At 52.8% G+C, this 24210-nt stretch overlaps 1 protein-coding gene across 2 annotated transcripts in view; it reads right to left on the bottom strand.

Annotated features, from left to right (window-relative positions):
• The window catches only part of NOL4L (nucleolar protein 4 like), a gene marked incomplete at its 5' end in the record, with an annotated part of 137734 nt that overhangs the window by 22916 nt on the left and 90608 nt on the right, over window positions 1–24210 (bottom strand). For both annotated transcript variants that reach the window (XM_080716828.1, XM_080716829.1), the window contains one exon: window positions 5977–6118. In XM_080716828.1, the coding sequence (XP_080572954.1) occupies window positions 5977–6118 (142 nt within the window). The remainder of the gene's footprint in view (window positions 1–5976; window positions 6119–24210) is intronic.

The raw sequence follows: 24210 nt of genomic DNA, 5'->3' as shown, positions 1-24210 counted from the left end.
TCTCAAACCTGTGATCCTCCTATCTTAGCCTCCTACATACTGAAATTACAGGCATGTGCCACCATGCCCACCTTGTTTTTTAAATTTTGAAACAAGGCTTTGCAAACTTATTATAAGGGCATGTACAACTGTGCCCAGCCTGGCCTTCTCATTCTTTCTCTTTTTTCTAATGGCACTAAGGATTGAACCCAAGAACTTCCTACCTCTGAGCTATACCCCCAATTTTTTTTTTTTTTTTTTTTTTTTTTTTGAGTACTGGGGATGGAACCCAGGGGCATTCTACCTCCTAGCTATACCTCCAGCCCTATTTTTAAGTCTCTATTATTTATTTCATTTATTTATTTATTGCGGTACTGGGGATGGAACCCAGGGGCATTTTACCTCCGAGCCACACTGCCAGCCCTATTTATTCTTTATTTTGAAACAGGGTCTCACTGAGTTGTGAAGGGCCTCGCTAGGTAGCTGAGGCTATCTGAGAACCTCAATCCTCTGGTCTCTGCCTCTGGAATGCTGGGATTACAAGCATGCACCACCACGCCTGGCCTCAATTTTATTTTGAAACAGGGTCTTGCTAGGTTGATGAGAGTTTCACTACTTGATGAGGCTGTCCTTGAACCTGTGACCCTCCTTTCTCAGCTTCAAAAGTACTGGGATTACAGGCAGGTGCCCCCATACCTAGCTCCTATCACTCTCTCTTTTTTTTTTTTTTTGTACTGGGGATGGAACCCTTCTACCTCCAGGCTACACTACCAGACCTATTTTATATTTTTATTTGGAAACAGGGTCTCTTAAGCCAGCGAGAGGCTTCGAACCAGCGTGATCCTCCTGTCTCCGCCTCCCAAGCACGGGGATTATAAGCGTGCGCCACTACACCTGGCTTCTGTCATTCTCTTTTAAAAAGAAAAACGGGAGCCGGGCGTGGTGGCGCACGCTTGTAATCCCAGGAGGATCGCACAGGTTCAAAGCCAGCCTCAGCTACTTAGTGAGGCTCTCAGCAACTTAATGAGGCTCTCAGCAACTTAGTGAGACCCTGTTTCCAAATAAAGTATAAAATAGGTCTGGGAGTATAGCCCGGAGGTAGAAAGACCTCTGGGTTCCACCCCCAGTCCACCAAAAAAAAAAAAAAAATTTGATCATGTGCAAAGAAGTCCGAGAAAAATGTGCCCCCAAACGTTGGTATTTAAATTTTTTCTTTTTTCTAAGTTTTCTACAACCAATTTAATATTTGGGAAACAAAGGGAAGACCAAGACAGGTTCCTGCGAAGACAGCCCGACAGCTACCTTCCAGGCAGTCCCCCTTCCACCAAGGGCTCCTCCGAGGTGCAGGTGGTGGGCTGTCAGTCCTACATCCTGGAGCTCAGCAGCCACAAGGCTAACTGCCATGGCCAAAGAACACACACTGCCCAGGCAGCGAGCCTGGACTTTCTGCCCAGCAGGAGGAAAGCGCTGGGGCACCCGTCCTGACCATTATAATGAGGGGACCCCAAGAACCCCAGCGAGAGCCCTGAAGGGCTCCAAGACTGCGAGCTCCACCCGCAGCCCCCAACTACCCAACCTGCAGAAGGCGGAAGCAGGACCCTCCGCTGTCCTCTGGAGCTGGCTTCCTGTCAGCCGGGAGGTGAGTAATGTCCGCTCCCTGCCCCCAGGCCTCCTTCTGGAGACCGGGCCTCACATTTTCCGTTCAGGAAGGGGCAGAGCGAGGCCTGGTGAAGCTCACCAAGGGGAAGGAGAAGGAGGGTCCTGCCTGCGCCGGCGAGGTCCGGCCCTGGCTGTGCCTGGCCCGCCTGCCATGTGAGTGCGTGCATGCCTGTGTCCCCCCACTCTCATCCACTCTGTGCCTGCCCCGTGTGTGCGCCTTCGCTCTGTCGTCCACTCTGTTATTACTAGCCACTTTCTCAGCACCTGCCTGGGTCCCAGATCCTGGGTCCCAGACCCTGGGTGCTGACAGCGTAGGGGAAGATACCAGCAGGAAGCAGACGATCCCACAGATGGGGAATCATGGCAGACTCATGTGCTCTTTGGCCCCAAGGCAAAGCCAGACTTATTTCTGGACAGTGTCAAAAGCCAGCTTCCCTAGGCATCCTCTGTTCACCATCAAAAGCAACCCCCAGGCCAGAGTACTCTTCCAAGCATCAGTCAGGGCTTGGAGGAGGGTCCAGGGGCCTTGGTGGGGCAAGAAGCAGAGCCCAGAGACTGTGCAGCCGGGACCCTGAGGAGCCAGTGCTCAGACTGTGCAGGGCTCTTCATTACTGTCCCCATGCCTGCAAGAGTGGAGAGAGAAGAGCCTGGTTCCCCTCCCCTTCTTTCCCACTAGTCAGTCTCCCCCAGGACTCAGTCTCCTTCCCTGAAAGATGGGCTGGAAGTAAGCTGGGCGTGGTGGCATACGATTGTAATCTTAGCATTTGGGTGGATGAGACAGGAAGACTGTGGTTCAGACAGGAGGACCGCGGACAGCCTCAGCTACTTAGTGAGGTCCTTTGCAACTCAGTGAGACCCTATTTCAAAATAAAGAAAAAATAGGGCTGGGGGTATAGCTCAGAGGTAGAATACCCTACCAGTACTGCAAAAAAAAATAATAATAATAATAATAAAAAATAAAAAAGATGGGCTGGGAGTGCTGAGCTCTCCTATGGGCAATCAGAGTCCTGACTGATGGCGTGCTGCAGGAGGCCTCTCACCACCTCCAGCTGATTGCAGGGCCCGGGATGGACCTCAGTGACGGGAGAGGAATGCCACAGAGAGGTCTGAGAGTGCAGCCCCAAGGGCTGGGCCACAGCATAACTGTGGTCAGCACAACACACACCGCCCTGGTAGGACCGCGGAGATGTGTCCCTGGGGGCTAGAGCTGGCATGCTCTGGGCTCACACGACCCAGCCCTGAGCTGCTCTGCCAAGGCCCGACCTCCCTCTGCCTTTGTTAAATCAAAGAGGAGAAGGAACATGGAAAAAAGGAAGAAAAACAAGAACAAGGGCTCTAATGAACCAGCAGGTGCAACCTGCACAAACCTCTACCTCCAGGTTACACTTACAGACCTAATACACACACACACACACACACACACACACACACACACACACACACACACATATATTTTTTGCAGTATTGGGGATGGAACCCAGGGGTATTCTACCTCTGAGATATACCTCAGCCCTATTTTTTATTCTGAAACAGGGTCTCACTGAGTTGCAAAGGGTCTCAACTAAGTAGCTGAGCTGTCCTTGAACCCTGATCCTCCTATCTCAGCCTCCCAAATGCTGGGATTACATTAAGCATTTGTCACCACACCTGGCTTATTTTATATTTTATTTGGAAATAGTCTCACTAAGCTGTTGAGAGCCTTGAGTAACTGAGGCTGGCTTCGGATCTGTGTGGTCCTCCTGTCTCAGCCTCCCAAGTACTGGGATTGATTACAAGCGTGCGCCACCACGCCTGGCACCACCAGGCTTCTTGAAGCCGCTTCTGGACTCCACCACTGCTCAAGGGGGGTGGTGTGTGCCATCGCACGACCATTAGTCTTGCTGGTGCTGGTGAAGAAAAAGAGCCAGGTGCTCAGACTGGGGCACTGTCTTCAGAAACAAAGAACCCAACTTGTAGCCGGCCAGCTACTCAGGAGGCTGAGGCAGAAGGATCGCAAGTTTGAGGCCAGTCTAACAATTTAACAAAAATACCTGGGGTGTAGCCTATCATGCATGAGGCCCTAGTTTCAATTCTCAATCTTGCAAAACATAACAACAACAAAAGAAACCACCCCCAACCTGCTCCCAACAAGGAGTGGACCTGCATCTCCTCCAGATGTGTGCTCAGGGACGGGTTTCCATAAAGGCTGTTCATTCAAGCCACACACCAAGCCTGCCTGGTAGTCAGTGGAACTGGGGGCGGCTTCCATGATGAAGACACATGACAGCTGTGGCTGGGCACAGCGGAGCCACCTGTGGGCTCTGTCCTATACCAGCCTTTCACCAACAGGGGACAGGAGGATACCCTGAATCCCTTGAGAGTCTCCTTTGGGCTCACTCTCGGGAACTGGATTTCAGCTCATGTCAATGGCTTCAAAAAGAACGGATGGAGAGCTGAACCAGGGCTACAGGCCGAGCGCATGCCCAGCCAAACCCTTTTGGGAGACCTCTGGGACCAGAAGAGACCAGACTAGCCATCCGAGCCTCCTCATGGCCTGTGACCCATCAGGCAAGAGCCTCCAGATACAGCTGCTGATTAAATAACTGAATTGGTGGTATCGTGGTCAATGCGTTCTCCCTTGTCTCCAGCTCTGGTTGTCCTGTTAGCAGGTCAGCCTGCCTCAGCCCCCAGCCCCAGCCAAGCCAGCAGGGGCTCCTGTGGACAGCTAGAGGACAACTCAAGCACCTGGTCTCTCTTGTCTATGTCATCAGCCAACCTCTGGGCAGTGGGCAGGGGTGGCCAGGTGTCCCGGGGCCCCCACAGAAGCTCTACTGCTTGTGCCGAGGTCCCAAACCACTAAAAGACTTTTTTGGACATGAGTAGGGGAATAGTCCTAAGACTCTGGGCTTTAAAAAAAAAAAGTTCGCCAGGCGTGGTGGCGCACGCTTGTAATCCCCGCGCTTGGGAGGCGGAGACAGGAGGATCGCGCTGGTTCGGAGCCAGCCGTGCTGGCTTAAGAGACCCTGTTTCCAAATAAAAAATATAAAATAGGTCTGGGAGTGTAGCCCATGGGAGTGTATCCCGGAGGTAGAAGGGCTTCCAGGAACCCCAGTACCACCAAAAAAAAAAAAAAAAAGTTCTGGGCCTGTGGCCTTCATCATGAGCTCGGATGCTGTGGGAGGTCAGCTGCCGGGTGCAACCCAGTCCCAGATCCCCCAGCAGCATGTGGCCGCTCCACCCCGTGCCCACCCCGTGGGAACGCTGGGAGGCAGTAATGCTCTGGAAGGCTCAGCTCGAGGGGGTCTTGCTGACCTCATGAGGCAACAAGGCACAAAAGCCTTTTCTTTCCCAGCAGCCTTGCACCCCACTCTGCATCCACCCACCCCCGGGCTCCCCAGCCCTGGGCCCAGACACCTCTAGCTGCTTGTAGACTGGGTCTCCTCCCAGACAAAGCAGGATTTCAGGCCAGGAAGGCAGTGGGGAAGCAGGCATATGGGTTCTGCCGTGGAGATGAACTTTGACCCAAACTGCAAGGTTCCTACCCCTTATTTACTCTAGAAGGCTAACCCGTTTTGCAGAGTTAACATTACACCCCTTTTTAACCCTGCACCTCCCTCCTGCATTCCAGGCCCGACCTTCGACCCCTCCTAATTGCAGGCTCTTACACCCAGCTCCTACAGCCTGGTTGTCTGAAGACCAGCGTCAATGCACCCCCACCTCCACTAGACCACTGTGTTACCACGTCCACACCCTGTCAAAGCAAGCACACCGCCAGGAGCCCCACTCCAGGGCTCCCCGTGAGGGCTCTGGAGTGACCTCTAGGATCTGACCTCCAACCCTCGGGGAGAAAGCAAGCATTTATTCCAAAGGAGCCAGAGAAGCAGCTGCGCAGGGCCCGCTGGCCACTGCGCTGGGGAGTACCCGTGGGCCACCGTGGTGGGGCACTCAGGAGGTGACCCCGTTCTGCAGCCAGCCTCATCACAGCCGCGGGGACACGGCTCTCATTTTCACTGCCCGACAACTAGACTGCTCTGGGTCAGGCACATCATTAACCTTCCCAGGCCCAATTCACATCTTTGAAATCTATATCCCTCAAGCTCACAAGGGAGTGGCAGAGCAAAGGAGCAGGCCAACAGCCCCCAGGGCTCTCTCCATCCATCTCTGGGAGGAGCAACTTGCTCTTTCTAGGACTAGGGCTGGGGGCAGGGGCCCCTGGAGATGCTGCAAACACCAGGGGCGGCTCTAAGTCAGCAGTGCCGCCCCACAACACCCCAAAGGCCTCAGCCAAATTCCAGCAGCCAGAGTCTGCCCAGGACATTGGCAGGACGAGCCCCCCCTCCGGCCCCCGCGTGCACTCACCATCCTCTTGGCTGTGGAGGTTCTGAGGGCTTCGCATCCTCTCGTCCTGGCTGGGACTCAGGCTGGAGGCCAGGTGTGGGTCAGCTGACATCCATGTGGAGTCATTCATATCAAAGTCTTCACTGCTCACAGAAGTCTCATCCTGAGCAGAAACAAAGAAGCCACGCTCGCATGGGCTGCGGCACGGGGAGGTGCCCAGAGGGAATGGGGCCCAGGCCTCACAGCAAGGGTGGGGGTTGGCGCTCCTCCTCCCCCATGGGAGCTGCTCTGGCTCCTATCAGAAGCCAGGGCTGAGGGCCATGCTGTCTGTAACTGAGGACAATTACGAGAGAGGTCTTGCATCCCGTCGAAGCCGGTAGCAGGGCCTGCCTGGCTCTGACCCTTGTGAGCTAAGGTGGAAACCACCACTGTAAATAAGGGCTCTGCTCCTTGCCCGCAGCCCAGGCAGAGGGCCTGCTTTGTGCAGGGCCTGGTGGCCAGCAGCGGGTGGCAGGATGTGCTGGGCACCGAGCAGGTCAAGCGGCTGCCCCCGCCAGGCCTGCCTGGGGCTCCCATGGAGCATGCATGAGATTCCTCTCTCCCACTCCCCCAAGCCAGAGGACATTTCTGTTTTCCTCCTCCCTAACCTTTGCTGTGCTTCAAAGATATGCTCTTGGGCAGCTTCCAGAGCTGGAGAGCCCAGCACCAGAAGTGTGGAGGAGGAGGTAGAGGGGCCAGGGTTCCGGTCAGATGCAAAGGGGGACTCAGCTCAGGGCCTGGGGGGCTGCCAGGGCCTTCCAAACAGCCGGATGGCCTGCTGGGGAGGACCACGCCTGCCTCCTCTCCCCTCCTGCCCTTGGCCAGTCATGCAGGAACCCCCAGGGTGGGGCCCCTTCAATCCAGCTCTCCAGCAGGAAGGGACCCCACCTCCTCAGGCCCAGCCGCTTTCAGCTCGCAACTGTTTGGGAGCAGGCTGTAAAACACAGGAAAGATGACCCGCAGCTCCACAGCTCCACACTCGGGGTTCTTGCCTCTCCCCCTTCTCCTCCCCCACTCCAACAAGATACAATGGCCTCTGTGGGCCCAGTGGGGACCTCTGGCAGAGCACCCAGCCCTCCCCCGCCCCAGGGCCCCCACACAGACCTCTCTTTTATAGTGAGCAAACACACTTTGGTTTGAACTTTCTTCACTGCTGTCCCTGGGGCAGACACATCTGCTCCCAGTGCTAGGGAACCAGCAGGATCAGCCTGGGCTCCCTCCCCCACCACGCAGGGCTGGCAGGGAGTTTCCTAGAACTGGCAGCTTCTGTGTAGTCAGTGGACCCTCTGTGCCAAGTCCAGAGGACAAAGCTGGGCCACCATACTGTGGGACTCCGCGGGGCACACCTGAAGCCCCAGGGGACAGGGCCCATGGATCTCACCACCCAAACCCCCTCCCACAAACTGCCTGCGCCACAAACAATGGCACAGCCTCCCACAGCCTGCCTCCCTGCAAACCTGCCAGCAGTGGAGGACACACACATGTGCAAAAGGCTCCCTGCACAAAGGGCACAAAGCGCTAAGACTTTCCTACGCCAAGGGGGTCCTAATACAGGTGTCAGTATCCCTCGGGAGAGAGACCACTGAACAAGCCTGTGGGCCCTGCTGGGCAGGCTCAGACATTACTGGAACAGATGACTTAAAAGACCAGGTATACTATTAACTTTTGGAAGCCCCACCTACTCAAACTTTTCATTCATTCATTCAGTATTTACTCAACACCAACATTGGCCAAGCACCTGGCTAGATGCTGGGAAAATGAGTTGTGGACCAAAGTGCCTTCCTGATACTCCCCATCCAGCAGAGCGAAAAAAGATGGACAATAAGCAAGAAAACACCTAAAACCAGTGGTGATGAGGGCTACAAAGCAAAATAAAGAAGAGAAAGTAGCCAGGCATGATGGCGCACACTTGTAATCCCAGTGCTTGGGAAGCTGAGACAGGAGATTCGCAGGTTCACAGCCAGCCTCAGCAACTTAGTGATGCCCTCCGCAACTCAGTGAGATCCTGTTTTCAAATAAAAAATAAATGAGGGAGGTAGAATGTCCCTGGGTTCAGTCCTCAGTACCACAAAAAGGGGGGGGGATAGCTTGCAGGGCTGCATGGCCAGGATGGTCAGGATGACCCTGCTGGTCAGGAGATGCTGAGAAGAGGCTGCAGGAAGCAAGGGATGTGTGGGTCCACATGAACTGTGTTCCAGACATGAGCACTTGCAAGCTGGGCATATGCTGCTGGGTCTGCAGAGCAACTGCCAGGCAGAGAAACATCCCCTCCCAAGCACAGGTAACCCCGGACAAGGCTGTACCCACCACCTACAGCTCAAATACAGAGGGCCTCAGGACCACTGGGAGCACTGAAGTCCCCCCACCACAGCCAAGTCCAAATCAGTAACAACAGGACAAAGCTTTCCAGGCACAAGTTGCTCCCCTTGCTCCCCCATTCCATCCTCCCCAGCCCCATCGGTAGGTTCGGTTCTCAGCCCTACCCCACAGGTGAGGAAACAGGTCACACACTAACAAGGGCACAGCCAGATCTCTGTCAACACAAAGGCTCACACACACCCTCTTTCCTGCTCCAAACTTCCCCCCCCGCAGAAGGCTGATGTGGTTCTGCACTCCTCCAGCCCATTCTCCATCACTCTTCTTAAGCAACCTTTCTGCCAGCATCATTAGCCCAGCCGCCACATGTACTGTGGGTCCCTGCCTTGTCTTTCTCCAGATAACACTTGTCTTTCTCCTTCCAAGAGTGGGGACCAGGCTGCATGCTCTCTGAATTACCCATGAGGCCAGCAAGACTTGTTGAATCCAATGAATTGCCTGGCACAATGCTGGTGTTTAATGAGGATGCTGCATTAATTTGACAATTAAGGACTCATCCCATTGCACAGTTCTTGAATGGGGGCCATGTGAAAACCTGGACCCTGGCTGGTGGGCCAGAGGCAGCAGTGGGCTTCCCCTTCCTGCAGTGCCAGGCCCCCGCACACACAGCCTAGGGTTTCTCTGGCTTAGATTGCTGAACTGTTCACCAAAATGGACTCCATCCTCCTCTGCCTGGCAGGTTCCACTGGGAAGAGGTTGGCTATATGTTACATTAACACTGAAATTACCTAATAATGAAGGGCATTCAGGGCCCACACATATGGGCACTGGGCAGGGTTCCTTTGAGGTTTCTTTGCAATGGCCCCCAAAAGCAAGCCCATTTCCAGGTCTGGTAACTGCCCCTTGAAGGCTTATCCACACTGCCCGGGGCACGGAGCCAGTGGCGGAGCAGGGGTTCTGAATTCAGGCAGTTTGCACCCAAAGCCTATATCACAACGGCATGCCACACTTCCCTTCAATAAAAAACACCAGACTTCTCCTTTTTTGCAGTACTGGGGACTGAACCCAGGGGCATTCTACCTCCGAGCTATATCCCCAGCCCTATATTTTTATTCTTTATTTTGAAACAGGGTCTCACTGAGTTGCAAAGGGCCTAAGTAGCTGAGGCTGTCTGCAAACCATGATCATCCTGTCTCAGCCTCCCAAATGCTGGGATTACAAGCATGTATCACCATGCCAGATTTCTTAATGAAGAAGTGTGTCAAAATGAGACCCAAGCCGGGCATGGTGGCGCACGCTTGTAATCCCCATGCTTGGGAGGCTGAGACAGGAGGATCCCACAGATTCGAAGCTAGCATTGCTGGCTTGAGAGGCTGTGTTTTAAAAAAAAAATTATATATATATATATATATGCTGGGAGTGTAGCCCAGAGGTAGAAGGGTTTCCAGGAACCCCAGTACCACAAAAAAAAAAAAAAAAAAAAAAAAAAAAAATGAGACCCAAAGGGAACTCGTGGGCCACAAAGCTATAAACTTACACATACATGTACACATACAACTCTTTATTCTTTGTGTGTGTGTGTGTATGTGTGTGTGTGTGTGTGGTACTGGGGACTGAAAGAAGGGGCATTCTACCTCTGAACTACCACCCCCCAGCTCTATTTTATTTTTATTTTGAAGCAGGGCCTCACTAGGTTACTAAGAAGTAACTAGGTACAAAAAGCCTAAGTTACTAAGGATGGCCTTAAGCCTGGAATCCTTCTATCTCAGTCCCCCAAATACTGTGATTACAGGCTTGTTCACTCTTTAAATAAGTTAGCATGTTACTAAGCATCCACTTATGCACTCGTGTCCTGCTAGGAACATAAATCCCTAAGGCAGTGGGCAAGAGGCTGAGACAGGAGGATCACAGGTTCGTAGCCAGCCTCAGCTACTTAGAGAAGAGGCCCTCCACAACTCAGTAAGGTCATGTTTCAAATAAAGAATAAAAAATAGAGGTAGGCATGGTGGTTCTTGCTTGTAATCCCAGCATTTGAGAGGCTGAGACAGGAGGATGGCGGTTCATCTACTTAGTGAGACCCTGTTTCAAAAATAAAGAATAAAATCAGGCACAGTGGCACATGCTTGTAATCCCAGCATTTGAGAGGCTGAGAGAGGAGGATTATGGTTCACGGTCAGCCTCAGCTACTCAGTGAGTCCCTTTGCAACTCAGTGAGACCGTTTCAAAATAAAAAATAGGGCTGGGGGTATAGCTCAGAGGTAGAATGTCCCTGGGTTTCATTCCCAGTACTGAGAAAGAAAAAAGCAAGCAAGCAAGCAAGCAAAGCAGGCTGGAGGCGTAGCTCAGAGGTAGAATGCCCCTGGGTTCCATCCCCAGTACAAAAAAAAAAAAAAAAAGAAAAAAAAAAAAGACTAAGGCAAGCTTTCTTTCCTTCAGATCTAGGGAGAGGGACCAGATAAAAAGTCTGACCCACTTGTAGGTGTCCACGGGAGGGGGTTATGGGACAACTGCCCAGTTCCCTAATGAAAATGGTTCTCTCCCCTAGGATTCTGCAACAGGTACCCCAGTCTTGTAAGACGTGATTTTACCTAAGATTTTGACACCCTGATTGCTACAGCAATTTTTTTTAAGTGAGAAGTCAATGCTACTAAATCTAACCTTTTAGCAAACAAACAGACAAAAACCAAGTAAGTTTTGGTCAGACTTACATAAACACCATCCATACCCACACTTTCGGGGCTTACCTGGAAAAGCAGCCTTCCCAAGACCCTTCCATGACCTTCCTGCTACAGCCAAGCCCCCAGCAGTAGAGGGGCAGACTTTAGAGTGGGCTGAGGGCACAGGCATTACCAGCCCACACACTTCAGAACACTCCGCCTGAGTCCTGAGAAGCCTGAGAAGCCTGGGGGAGGCAGGTTTGAGAGTGGCAAGGCCTCAGGCAGTGCTGAGAACCAAGGGCCCACTCCTCTTTGGCCCCAGAGGTCACAAACCAGTCACTTCGTGTTTTTCCCTTTTGGAACCGCCAAAGAACTGGAGCTATTAATCTCTCCCTTTCACTTAACAAACTTCAATGAAACTTTCATTTTAGAAAATAGTGTGCAATTCATTGCTTCTGGGTCCTCTCTCCCCGATCCTGTGTGGCTGGCTAGACAGCTGTCACCCTGAAGTCAGTGGCCTTGCTCACCGGACAGTAACAATCCATGTATTTTTGCACCAAAGGGCCTCAGTCACTGTGAGCCAACTCCCTTCTGGAAAGGGAGCTCTTGAATTGGCCAGGCAATGGGTAGCGCCCACCTAGGAAGCCTCTGGGACACACCCCAATCAGGGAGCCCAGGCTCTGAGCAGGAGCTGACCAAGCCTCCCTGTTCTTATCTTCAGTCCAAAATTCATGGGCAGGTTCAGTTTCTCTCCACCCAGCTCAGAGGCCCTTCCTCCCCTACAGGCAAGCCAACGCCAGCTACTGCCCAGCCCGGAAGGAGAAAGCAGGGGGCAGAGGGAAGGTGGAAAGGGCCTGTCTGCAGCGGGCGCGTAGCTATGGGCAGGTGCTATCAGTAACCTGATTATTTTACAGCTGGAGTCAATTTCTCTGGAACTGGGCTCCAGGTGCCTCCTAAGTCGAGCCATTTGCATCCTCCAGGACTTGGGATCCTGGGGCGTGCCCTGCGCAGTATTTTCCAGGCCTTTCCTCAGGGCTGTAATTCTATCTCTACCACTTGCCTGAGAAAGAAGAGGAGGAGGATGTGCCGAGAATTTAGTGCAACTGTAAGCCGTAAGCCCTGATCAGAAGCCCTGGGTGTTTCAGAGAGTGGGGGCAGGGATGGACAGGGGGTGGTTCTGGGCAAGGCAGGAAACAGACCCCTCTCTGTACAGCCCTGGGGCCTACAGGGTGGCTGGAAAGAACAGCAGACTCAGGCAGTGCCCCAGCACCAGTCTACGCCAAGCAGGTGGGCACCAAGATGTGGATGACGACACCTCTGTCTACTTGGGACAGAACTGCTGGCCCCTGCTAGGCCAGAAAACGCACCAGCCTGTCTCTGCACAGCAGGCATGCGCACACCACCAGCTCTAAGCATGCCAAGAAGGTACTGAACCACACTTGACCCCGACTTTACCACTTCATCAGATGGGTTATTAATGAAGGTAAAAGCCCCAGGACCCTGAGCAACGGGGTGCAGACAGAGCCCTGCTGTGGTGGGCTGCACGGCTGGGATACGAGGACAGCCTGCTTCCATCCCAGGTCCTGGGGCTCCCAAGGAAGAGGCCAGCCTTCCAAGGACACTCCGCACCCCACTCCACTCTCCGGCTAGCAGGCCTCCTCTGCTTACTAGCCATTACAGGCACAAGCTCTTCTGGGAGAGAGGGACTGGAGAGAGTTGACAGCCTCCCACACTTAAGGCATTCCCTCCTCTCAGCCCCCAGTCGGTCAGAACCACGTCCACATACACACGTGCACGCTCTGTGTCCTTGCTGTGATGGACGCCCGGGTGCTGAGAGTGAGCACTTCCCATACCTTCCCACTAGTGTATCGAGGGTAAATGGGCTTTTGTTCCTACGCAGAGGCAACTGGCTGTTTTCCCAGCATTCCTCACCATGAGGGCCTCATTGATACCCCAGCCCCTGCCATTAACGGGGCTCTCTTTAAATGGGAAACTAGCGAGAAGAGAGGCAGGCAGGGCTCTTCTAGTCCCAAGGAAGGCTGTGGGTACCCTCTGAGCTACTCCCCTGCAGGGCTGTCCCTCCCAAGGAAAGGACCCAGAGGAGACCAAACAGTTCTTGAGAAACAGCTCCCTGTCGCCCCAGGGTGGCAGGGGCCACCTCAGAAGTTCCTCAAAGTCAGCCCTCAGGGCTAGGAGGAAGATCCTGGGGTGCGGCGAGGCCAAGGCTTGGCAGAGGTGGGGAGTGGGGTCTGACACCCAGCAGGAGGAAGAGGTGCAGCCTTAGAACCCTACTCTAAGGAACAAACACAGCCTGAGCCAGGATTAGACAGGAGCTGGATATTATTCAAGGGCACTTTTAGGCCTTAATGGCTTTCCAATGAAAGGGTAATTTACTACCTGGGGGGTTAAACTATCCACTGGGGCTCTGACCATAAAGGGGCCTTTTCTTCAGACCAACTCACAGCCCTGAAAGGCCAGCATGTTTCAAGGGTTAAAACAGAGGACCCGGTCCCATTATCAGAGTCTCTTCCCAGATAAGTAATGAGGGCCCCAAGACCTCTCCCCAGCCCCCCACTCTCTGCAAGCCGCTGGGAGGGGGTCCCACTGATTCTGGGATAAGTAGGGCTCTATCTCAAGGGAGAATCTATTTCAAGCCACGATCCTCAGAAAGAGGAGGAAATCACAAAGTCCAAACACCATCCAGGTGAATCAGGAGGTTATTCATTCCCCTCCGAGCAGACAGAAGAAAAGGAATCAATGTTTTGGGGGGAAGGTTCCATTTGAATGGACGCGTTTCTGCTTCTCCATTGATCTGCGCCTCTCCGCACTTTCTTTTTGTGCTTTTGTGCTCCAGGGGAGGAAGACGCAGAAGGGCCTGAGGAGGGGGGTGGCCCTGGAAAAGGAAAGGACGGTCCAACCTTAACCTTTCTCCAGGAATAATGCTAATTAGCGAGGCTTAATGAGAACTTCCCCCAGGAAGCTCGGCCCGACAGGGGCGACCGGTAGGGCGGCCAGACACCCGCAAACGCAGCTCAGAGTGGCAGCAGGGTCACTTCTGAACCCAAGAGGCAGGGGGAAAAAAACTCCCTCCTCCCCACCCCCCGCCAGGCAAAGTATCCGGCCATAGCAGACTGGGCGGAGGACGGAGAGTAGCGGGCGGAGGTGTAAATCCAACTTAACCCTGCCGCGCCCTCCAGCCGGCCCGCGGTCCCGGCCCCCGGCCCGCCGCCCGCGGCTGGAGCTCGGGCGGTGCACCTGAGGGGGCGCCCGGTCCCCTTGGGGAGGGACGCGGGCCGGCCAGAGTGGCCTCAACTCTGCAAACCGGGTCTCAACTCCGCGCGCCGCCGCGGAGGGGAGCCCCTCCCTGCCACTTCGGTCCACACGTCCCCAAACACAGTCCACTTCCCTTCTCCCCGAGGCGGCGGCCCCCGGGCCCGGCCCCCGCCCCGCAGCCGCGAACGTCTTTCTTCCCGGACGCGGCGCCCGGCCCGCTGCACACGCCGCGGCCGCCGCACAATACCTCGGCGCGGCGCGCACGATCGCCGCCCCCCGGGCCGGCGGCGCGCACGGCTCGGCACCGGGGTGCGCCCGGAGCCCCCCACTCGGGCCCACTCGCTCCCGCCCCTCCCGGCACGCCCGCCCGCCCGCGCCCCTCTCCCCCGCAGCCCCCTCCGCGGAACCCCGGCCCCCGCCCCCTAACCGCAGCTCAACGGCCGCGGGCAGCGGCGAGGGGAGGGGGCGGCGGCGGGCTCCGTACCTGGGCGGCGGGCGAGCGCGGTGACAGCCCGGCCCGGCTGCGGCTCCGCTCCCCACGGCCGCCGGGAGAGGGGCCGGCCCCGCCGCGGCGCGTCACGGCCGGCCGGGGGCGGGGTGCCGGGGAGGGCCCAGGCGGGCGGCGGCGCGGCGGGGGAGGGGGCACCGGCGGGGGGCGGGGAGGGGGCGGGCCGGCGCGGGGCGGGGGCCGGGGGAGGGGAGCGCCGGAGACGCACGCCGGGAGGAGGAGGAGCGGCCGGAGGGGCGGGCGGAGGAGGAGTGGGCTGGGGAGGGGGCGGGGGCGGGGGCGCCGGCCCAGGTAGGGGAGCGGCCGCGGGGGGCCGCGGGGGGGCCCCTACTCCAGGAGGCCGGGCCCGCGAGTCCCGGGGAGGGGGCCGCCTGCGTGCCGCCGGCGATGGAGACTTGGCCGGAGAAAGTGACTCGGGCTCCCGACGCGCGGGCCGGGGCCGCCCGGGTCCCCCGACTGCGGGCGGGGCGGGGGGCGCGGCCCGGGGACCGGCGGGGGCGCCGCACGTGGCGGCCTGCCCAGCCCGCCGCCCCCGACCAAGTTCAAGCCCGGCCCCCTCCCGCCGCACCTCGGCGCGGCGCTCTCCTTTGTCTTTCCAGCACTTAGTTTCGCCGCGCCGGCGCCCCGCCCCCACCGCCCCGGCCGGCGGCGCGCACCTGCGGACCGGCGGGCCGGCCGCGGTCATTGTGCCCCGCGGCCTCGCCGTCCAGTCTCAGGACGACGCCGAGGCCGCCGCTCCACGGGGCGAGACCCTCGCGGGGCCGCGCCGGCCTGAAGCCTAACCAGCCCGGGCCCAAAGGGCAGAATTAGACCCCGAAAGGCAAGTGCGTCAGCGGCCCCCACCCACACAGCGGCCGCGGGAAGCGAGCGTGTGAACAGGCTCAGAGACAGACGCTCCTGGAATTCTGTGCGTAAATGTCCACCTTTCCCTCAAAACAAAACAATAACGATCCCACCTCCAGGTGCCTCTGGTCGCATCCGAAGAGGACGAAGAGGAAGGGCAATTTCTACGGACTTCTTTACCGCACAGCACATTCACAGTGGGACCAGGAGAGAGGAGCAAATGAGACAGCCGCCGCGATTGTTTGCAATTTTGAAACAGACTGCCTTTAACCCTCCAACTTTTTTTTCTGTTTTTTTTTTTTTTAAAAAGCCTTTTTCTTTCTTCCTCTGAAAGCTTTGCATTGTGAACGCTGTAAGGTAGACGAGGCTCCCCCTACAGGTGAGAGCCGGGAGTACACCATCCTAGGTTCGGAGTTCAGTATTATCCATTAGAAAAATACAAAAGATGACAACACTTCAAATTAAGGGCATACAGACTTCACTCATGCTAAAGATTTTTATGCTAATGTAAAACTCATGCTTTCCTTTTAAGAAAATGTTTGAGCATGTTACTCATTAGCTTTTATTCCTGAATTTTTTTAAAAAATGTTTTTTTCATACCAATTCACCCTCTTCCACTTTCCCCATAAACTCTTTACTTCTTATCCTCTGGGGCATGGGAGCCTGGAGGCTCACTACCTCAATGCCTTATTTGTGTGTGTTTGTGTGTGTGTGTGGTACTGAGGATTGAATCTGAGGGCATCCTAGCTCCGAGCTACACACCCAGCCCTATTATATTCTTTACTTGGAAACAGTCTCACTAAGTTGTGGAGGACCTCACTAAGTAGCCAAGGGTGTCAGAGAACCTGCACGATCCTCCTGTCTCAGCCTCCCGAGTACGGGATTACAAGCGTCCGCCACCACGCCCGACTTCAGTAATGACGTTTAGAATGAATTAGTGGCTAGAAGTTTGCTCAGTTCATTTACGGAAATGTGGGTGTTTCCAACATAGGAACTGCCTTCCTCACCATGAAAATGGAGAATTCAGGCTGAGGATTTCCTGTCTCTTTCCGATGCATTTCTAGAGACCTCTGGCTTCATCCTGGCCCAAGTCACTATTTCACACTGGTAGTAGACATCTGGGCTTGAAATAGCCAAATCCAACTGAAGTTCAAAGGTGGAAATGAAGGCAGATAACCCACTTACCATCCCTGAGATAAACACAGTTCCAGCCACCCAACCCACAGAGAGCACCTGAGAAGCTGGGCGTGGTGGCGCACGCTTTTGGTCCCAGCATTTGGAAGACTGAGACAGGAGATCATGGTTCATGGACAGCCTCAGCTACTTAGTGAGGCCTTTTGCAACTTAGTGAGACCCTGTTTCAAAATAAAGAATAAAAAATAGGGCTAGAGATAGAGCCCTGGAGGAACCTGGCTGTTTGGCAGCCTTGTGAGTTAGGTGAGCTTTCCTGTGTGCCAAAGCCCACCACCGCCTCCCAGCCCTGTGTCCACTCCTTGAGTAACCTTGCGTTGGCTGTGTTCGGCATCCTTGTGCCTCTGGACAGCTCCCTCTATCCTTAAAGTGGCCACAGCATGAGTCCCCACAAGGAATTGGGTGACCTAGTTTCCTGACCACTAATTCTCCTGTGATGTATCCTTTCTCTAGCCTGGTCTAGAGAAGACCATGGCAGGGAAAGCTGCTTCTGTCTGTGGAAGGGGCAGTGCTGCCACCCATCAGCTCCCGGCTTCAAACAGTGGGTGCTTCTGTAAACAGACACTTGACATCTGCTCTGTGGAGCACCATAAGCAGCAGACACCTTCAAACAGCCTCTTATGTGTATGTCTCACAAGTAGAGACCTGGCCAGGGACCCAGAGGTTTGCCACACTAGGAATAACAGAATAGGGTGACCAGAGCAGAACCATTCAAGTGTTTCAAAACATTCAAAAAGCCATTTATCCCAGGAATTACGTGTCATTGACAAAGGGGAAAGTGCATCTGCCCAACGGAGCTATCCAGCAGACACCTCCCAACCAAGAGAGCAAATTGGTGGCCCCCAAAGTAGGGCCAACTGACAGGACGCACACACCTCCTAGAAGGATGCCATGAAACGGACTCCCAGAAAATCTTAACCTGAATCAGATCTTGAGACAATCAAGTTAGAAATCCAGAAAGAGAGACTCTGCAACATGACAGGCCTAGATTCCACAAAACAGTCACTATCATTAACTAGACTGTTCTAAATTATATTAGCTGAGCATGGTGGCACATGCTTATAATCCTGGTACTTGGGAGGCTGAGACAGGAGAAGCACAGGTTCGTGGTCAGCCTCGGCTATTTAGTGAGGCCGTTTCAAAATAAAGAATAAAAAGTAGGGCTGGAGCCGGGCTTGCTGGTGCACGCTTGTAATCCCAGCATTCAGGAGGCTGAGACCAGAGGATAGTGGTTCGCAAACAGCCTCAGCTACTTAGTGAGGCCCTCTGCTACTCAGACCCTGTTTCAAATTAAAGAATAGAAAATTGGGCAGAGCGTGTAACTCAGAGATCACATGCCTCTGGGTTCCATGCTCAGACCCTCCCCCCCAAAAAAAAGTAGAGCTGGGGATGTACAAGCTTGTAGGTAGAATGCCCCTGGGTTCAATCCTCAGTACCGCCAAAATAATAATAATAATAACAACAACAACAACAATAAGAATAGTAAGAAACAAACAAACAAAAAAAACCCAGCTAAATGCAATGTGTGAATCCTGATAGGAACAGGATCAGAGGACTCTGAGTGAAGACGGGGGGGTGGGGGCAGAATGGGCCCTGGGCTGCATGATTGGAAAGGTCCCTCCTAGGAGCAAACTTCCCAGATGGCAGAAGCTGGCATCTGGGTGGAGAACTGGGGCAGGCATGGGCTTCCAGGCAGAGGAAACAACTGGGTGCAATGGCCTGAGGCACAGAAAGATGACAGAATTGCTGGGGCGCAGTGGGCTGGGTAGGTGGGAGGGGCTGAGCATGGCGAGGCTGGGCCACGCGAAGCCTTTGGGTATATGGATTTTATTCTGAGTGCAGAGATGATGCAATGTAAGTATGTTTTCAGACCAGAGGAGCAAGAGCGGCGGCAGGGAGACCCACGAGGAGGTGGAGTAGAAGAATCCAGCCAAGGGCTGGGATATAGCTTAGTGGGAGAATGTCTGGCTGGCAAGAGTGAGGACCAGGGTTCAGTCCTCAGACAACAAAACAAGTACACAAAAGAAAGAAAAGGGGTCTAGCCAAATGGGATCCATCCATATTTATTGCTCTGTAGCTTCATTTCCTCATCTATGAAGTGGATCATAGAATGTTTCACCCAGCACTTGGTGCCAAGTTTTCCCTTTTGAAATTGGATACCAGGGCAGCCAGTCACCAAGATGGCCCCAGGGTCCTCACACTAGGGCATCACACTCTAGTCCTGGCACAGTGAAGGGGGCTACAGGACCATGGGACAGTGTGGAAATGAGGGACACCGACTTCTGAGGCTAGATCAGAAAAGGAAGCTTGAACCCCTCCCAGGGAGTCCTTGGGAACGGTGGCTTTCACATGAGCAGCGCTGACTGTGAAGGCCAGACACTGCACCCATCCACGCTGCCACTGATGTGCTGGGCATCATGCTTGGTATTAGCAGTGTCTTTATATTTGTCAATCTGAGGGGTATAAATGGCATCTCTTATCTTCCTTTAATCCTCTCCGTTTGGGAGTATGAGCATGCTGATATGTGCCACATACTTTTTTATTTTTTTGGTGGTACTGGGGTTCCTGGAAGCCCTTCTACCTCCAGGCTACACTCCCAGACCTATTTTTTATATTTTTATTTGGAAACAGGGTCTCTTAAGCCAGCAAGTCTAGCTTTGAACCAGCGTGATCCTCCTGTCTTTGCCTCCCAAGCGCGGGGATTACAAGTGTGAGCCACCATGCCTGGTGCTGCCATATACCTATTAACCACTTGTATTTCTCATTTTTTAGAACCACTTGTTCATATCCTTTGCCCATTTCTCTATTTAAATTGTCTTCTTTTTTTGCTGGGCCCGGTGGCGCACGCTTGTAATCCCAGCACTTGGGAGGCTGAGAGAGAAGAATCACAGGTTCACAGTCTGCCTCAGCAATGTCGTGAGGTGCTCTACAACTTTAGTAAGACCCTATTCAACATAAAAAATAAAATTGAAGCTGGGTGTGGTGGCGCATGCTTGTAATCCCTGCATGTGGGAGGCTGAGACAGGAGGATCATGCAGGTTCGAAGCCAGCCTCAGCTACTGAGTGAGGCTCTCAGTAATTTAGTGAGACCCTGTTTCCAAATAAAGTATAAAATAGGTCTGGGAGTATAGCCCGGATGTAGAAAAGCTCCTGGGTTCCACCCCCAGTTACACCAAAAATAAATAAATAAATAAATTAATTAATTAATAAAAATTGAACTGGGCATGGTGGCGCACACTTGTAATCCCAGCATTCAGAAGGTGAAGACCAGAGGAGGAGGATCATGGTTCTCAGACAGCCTCAGCTACTTAGCGAGATTCTTCACCATTCAGTGAGACCCTGTTTCAAAAATAAAAAGACTAAAAAATAGGGCTGGGGGTGTAGCTCGGAGGTAGAATGCCCTGGGTTCCATCTCTAGTACTGTAATAAATAAATAATTTTAAAAATTGAGCCCAGTGTGGTGGCACACACTTGTAATGACAGTACTTGGGAGGCTGAGATAGGAGGATCATAGATTCAAGGCCAGCCTTGGCAACTTAGTGAGACCCTGTTTCCAAATAAGAAATAAAATCAGGCTGGAGGTATAACTTGGAGGTAGAATGCCTCTGGATTTGATCCCCAGTACCACCTCTCTCCCTCTCCCCCCCCCCACACATACACACGTACACAAAATTTAAAAATAATAATAAAATTTAAAAATAAACAAATGTAGCCGGGCGTGGTGGCGCATGCTTGTAATCCCAGCATTCGGGAGGCTGAGACTGGAGGATCGTGGTTTGCGGACAGCCTCAGCTACTTAGTTGAGGCCCTCTGCAACTCAGTGAGACCCTGTTTCAAAATAAAGAATAAAAAATAGGGCAGGGCTGTAAATTGGAGGCTGATTGCCCCTGGGTTCCATCCCCAGACCCGCCAAAAAAAAAAAAAGTAAGCTGGGCATGGTGGCACAGGCTTGTAATTCCAGCATTTGGGAGGTTTAGACAGGATGATCCAGGTTCACACACAGCCTCAGCTACTTAGTGAGGTGTTTGCTTAGGTATCCAAATCCTTACACCCTCCACAACTTAGTTGAAGACCCTGTTTCAAATTAAAGAATAAAATAGGGCTGGGGGTGTAACTCAGAGGTGGAATGCCCCTGATCAATCCCCAGTACCACACACACAAAAATAAATAAATAAAATAAATGGTATGGGCTGGGCATGTGCCTTGAGGGTAGAGAGCACTTGCCTAGCATACACAAGGCTCTGGGTTCAAGTACCACAAAAAGGAAAAAAGAGGACTTGGATACCTAAGCAAGCACCTCACTAAGTAGCTGAGGCTAGCCATGAACCTGGGATCTTCCTGTCTCAGCCTCCTGTCTCAGCCTCACCACACTCATCTCCATACCATCCGTGTGTGTGTGTGTGTGTGTGTGTGTGTTGCTAGGGATTGAACCCAGGGGCATTCTGCCTCAAAGCTACACCCCCAGCCCATTTCTTATTCTTTTTTTTTTTTTTTTTTTTTTTTTTGCGGTACTGGGGATGGAACCCGGGGGGTATTCTACCTCTGAGCTAACTCCTCAGCCCTATTTTTTATTCTTTATATTGAAACAGGGTCTCACTAAATTCTGGAGGGTCTCACTAAGCAGCTGAGGCTGTCCGCGAATCACAATCCTCCTGTCTCAGCCTCCCGAATGCTGGGATTACAAGCGTGCATCACCACACCCTCGGCTCCATTTTTTTTTTATTCTTTATTTTGAAACAGGGTCTCACTAAGTTACAGAGAGCCTCACTAAGTAGCTGGGGCTGGCTGTGAACCTGCATTCTCCAGTCTCAGCCTCCCAAACACTGGGACTACAAGTGTGCACCACACCCCGCCATACTATCTTCTTTTTTTTTTTTTTTTTTTTTCGGGTCTGGAGATGGAACCCAGGGGCATTCGACCTCTGAGCTACACTTCCTGCCCTATTATTTATTCTTTATTTTGAAACAGGGTTTCACTAAGTTGCGGAGGGCCTCACTAAGTAGCTGAGACTGTCCGCTAACCGTTATCCTCCAGTCTCAGCCTCCCAAATGGTGGGATTACAAGCGTGCACCACCAGGCCCAGCTCATACTATTTTTTTGGGAGGGGGGTGGTACTGGGGTTCCTGGAAACCCTTCTACCTCTGGGCTACACTCCCAGACCTATTTTATATTTTTATTTGGAAACAGGGTCTCTTAAGCGCAGCTGGCTTCGAACCTGTGGGATCCTCCTGTCTCTGCCTCCCAAGCACTGGGATTACAAGCATGCGCCATCATTCCCGGCTCATACTATCTTTTTTAATAACTCATAATTACCCTCTGATTGGAAATATCATCATTATTATATATTTATTTTATACATACTAATATTATATACTTTTCCCCATTATTTTTGTCCTATTTATCTTTTCCTGTCCCACTGTGATGGGTTTAATACCTGTTAATATCTGGGCAGACTAGTACCCCATCTCTACCCAGGAACTACCTCTGCCCACAGTGTAGCAAGGACAATTAAGCCATTATCACAGCAAGGAGTTATTCTAGGTGCAGCAATTTCATAAGCAGGGAAGGATATTCCTCCTGAGGAGCTGGGGGCTGGCTGGGGAGAAGATTCCTCAGAGAGGTGACTCTACTCCAACCCAAAGAGGAGCAGAGGCGCTGAGCATGGTGGTGCACAGCCGTAATCCCAGCACTAGGGAGGCTGGAGGATCGGGGCTCAGGCCAACCTCAACAACTGTGTGTGTGTGTGTGTGTGTGTGTGTGTGTGTGTGTGTGTGCGTGTGTGGTACTGGGGGATGGAACCCAGGGGCATCCTACCCTGAGTGACATCCCCAGTCCTACTTTTTTAATTTTTAAATTTTAATTAATTAACTTATTTTTCAGCCATTTGTTTATTTATTTATTTATTCATTTATTTTTGTGGCACTGGGGGTGGAACCCAGAGGCTTTTCTACCTCTGGACTATACTCCCAGACCTATTTTATACTTTATTTGGAAACAGGCTCTCACTAAGTTGCTGAGAGCCTCACTCAGTAGCTGAGGCTGGCTTCGAACCTGCGCAATCCTCCTGTCTCAGCCTCCCAAGCATGAGGATTGCAAGCGTGTACCACCATGCCTGGCCAGTCTTTTATTTTATTTATTTATTTATTCATTTATTTATTTATTTTGCAGGTCTGGGGATGGAACCCAGGGGCATTCGACCTCCGACCCTGCCCTATTTTTTAGTCTTTATTTTGAAACAGGGTCTCACTGAGTTGCAGAGGGCCTCACTAAGTAGCTGAGGCTGTCCACGAACCATGATCCTCTGGTCTCAGCCTCCTGAATGCTGGGATTGCAACCATGTGCCACCACGCCTTGGCCTATTTTTTTTTTTTAAAAGAAGAAGTTTATTAGAAAGATAGAAATACAGAAAATAGAAATACAGCTCCATACCAGACTTGCATGGAGGGGTGACTCGAAATGAATACACCCGCCTTGGCCTAATTTTTATTTATTTTGAAACTGGGTCTCACTGAGTTGCAGAGGGTCTCACTAAGTAGCTGAGGCTGTCCATGAACCATGATCCTCCGGTCTCAGCCTCCCGAACGCTGGGATTGCAAGTATATGCCACCATGCCTGGCCTAATTTTTATTTATTTTGAAACAGGGTCTCACTGAGTTGCGGAGGGCCTCACTAAGTAGCTGAGGCTGTCCGCAAACCAAGATCCTCCTGTCTCAGCCTCCCGAATGCTGGGATTATAAGCGTGCACCACCACGCCCGGCTTCAATCTCAACAATTTAGTGAGAGCAATTTAGTGAGCCTGTTTCAAAATAAAAAAAACAAAAAGAGTTGGGCAGGTAGCTTGGAGGTAGAATGTCTTTGGGGTCAATCTCCAATACCAACAAACAAACACACATAAACCCAAAACCAAGGAGGACAGTAGGGCTGCGGTGTGGGGTCGGGTGGGCAACGTCACACAGCTGGATGAGAGCACTCATCTGCGGGCGGGGGGGGGGGGTGGCCTATCCACTCATCCTTCCTGTTAGCCAGCCTCTGCATGGCTGGTTGCAGCCTCATCATCTGTCTGACACCTTTGCCAAAACGAAACGCAGGAGCAGCAACCCAATACTGTGCCCTCATTCCTTCTCTATTTAGATACATTTCCATTATGCACATAGTTAAAGCAGTCTGATGCCAGGCATGGTGGCGCATGTTGTAATCGCAGTACTTGGGAGGCCGAGACAGGAGGATCACAGGTTTGTGAACAGCCTCAGCTACTTAGTGAGGCCCTCCACAGTTTAGTGAGACCCTGCTTCAAATTAAAAATTAAAATCAAAAGTGCTGGGGTGTAGCTCAGAGGTAGAATGCCCCTGGGTTCAATCCCTAGTGCCACAAAAACAAATAAACAAAAATAAATAAATAAATAAATAAAAATACAACAGCCTATTTGTG

This window comes from Muscardinus avellanarius (genome assembly GCF_963383645.1).
Source record: "Muscardinus avellanarius genome assembly, chromosome: 19".
Classification (NCBI taxonomy): domain Eukaryota; kingdom Metazoa; phylum Chordata; class Mammalia; order Rodentia; family Gliridae; genus Muscardinus; species Muscardinus avellanarius.
This window is presented reverse-complemented; position numbering and strand designations above follow the sequence as displayed.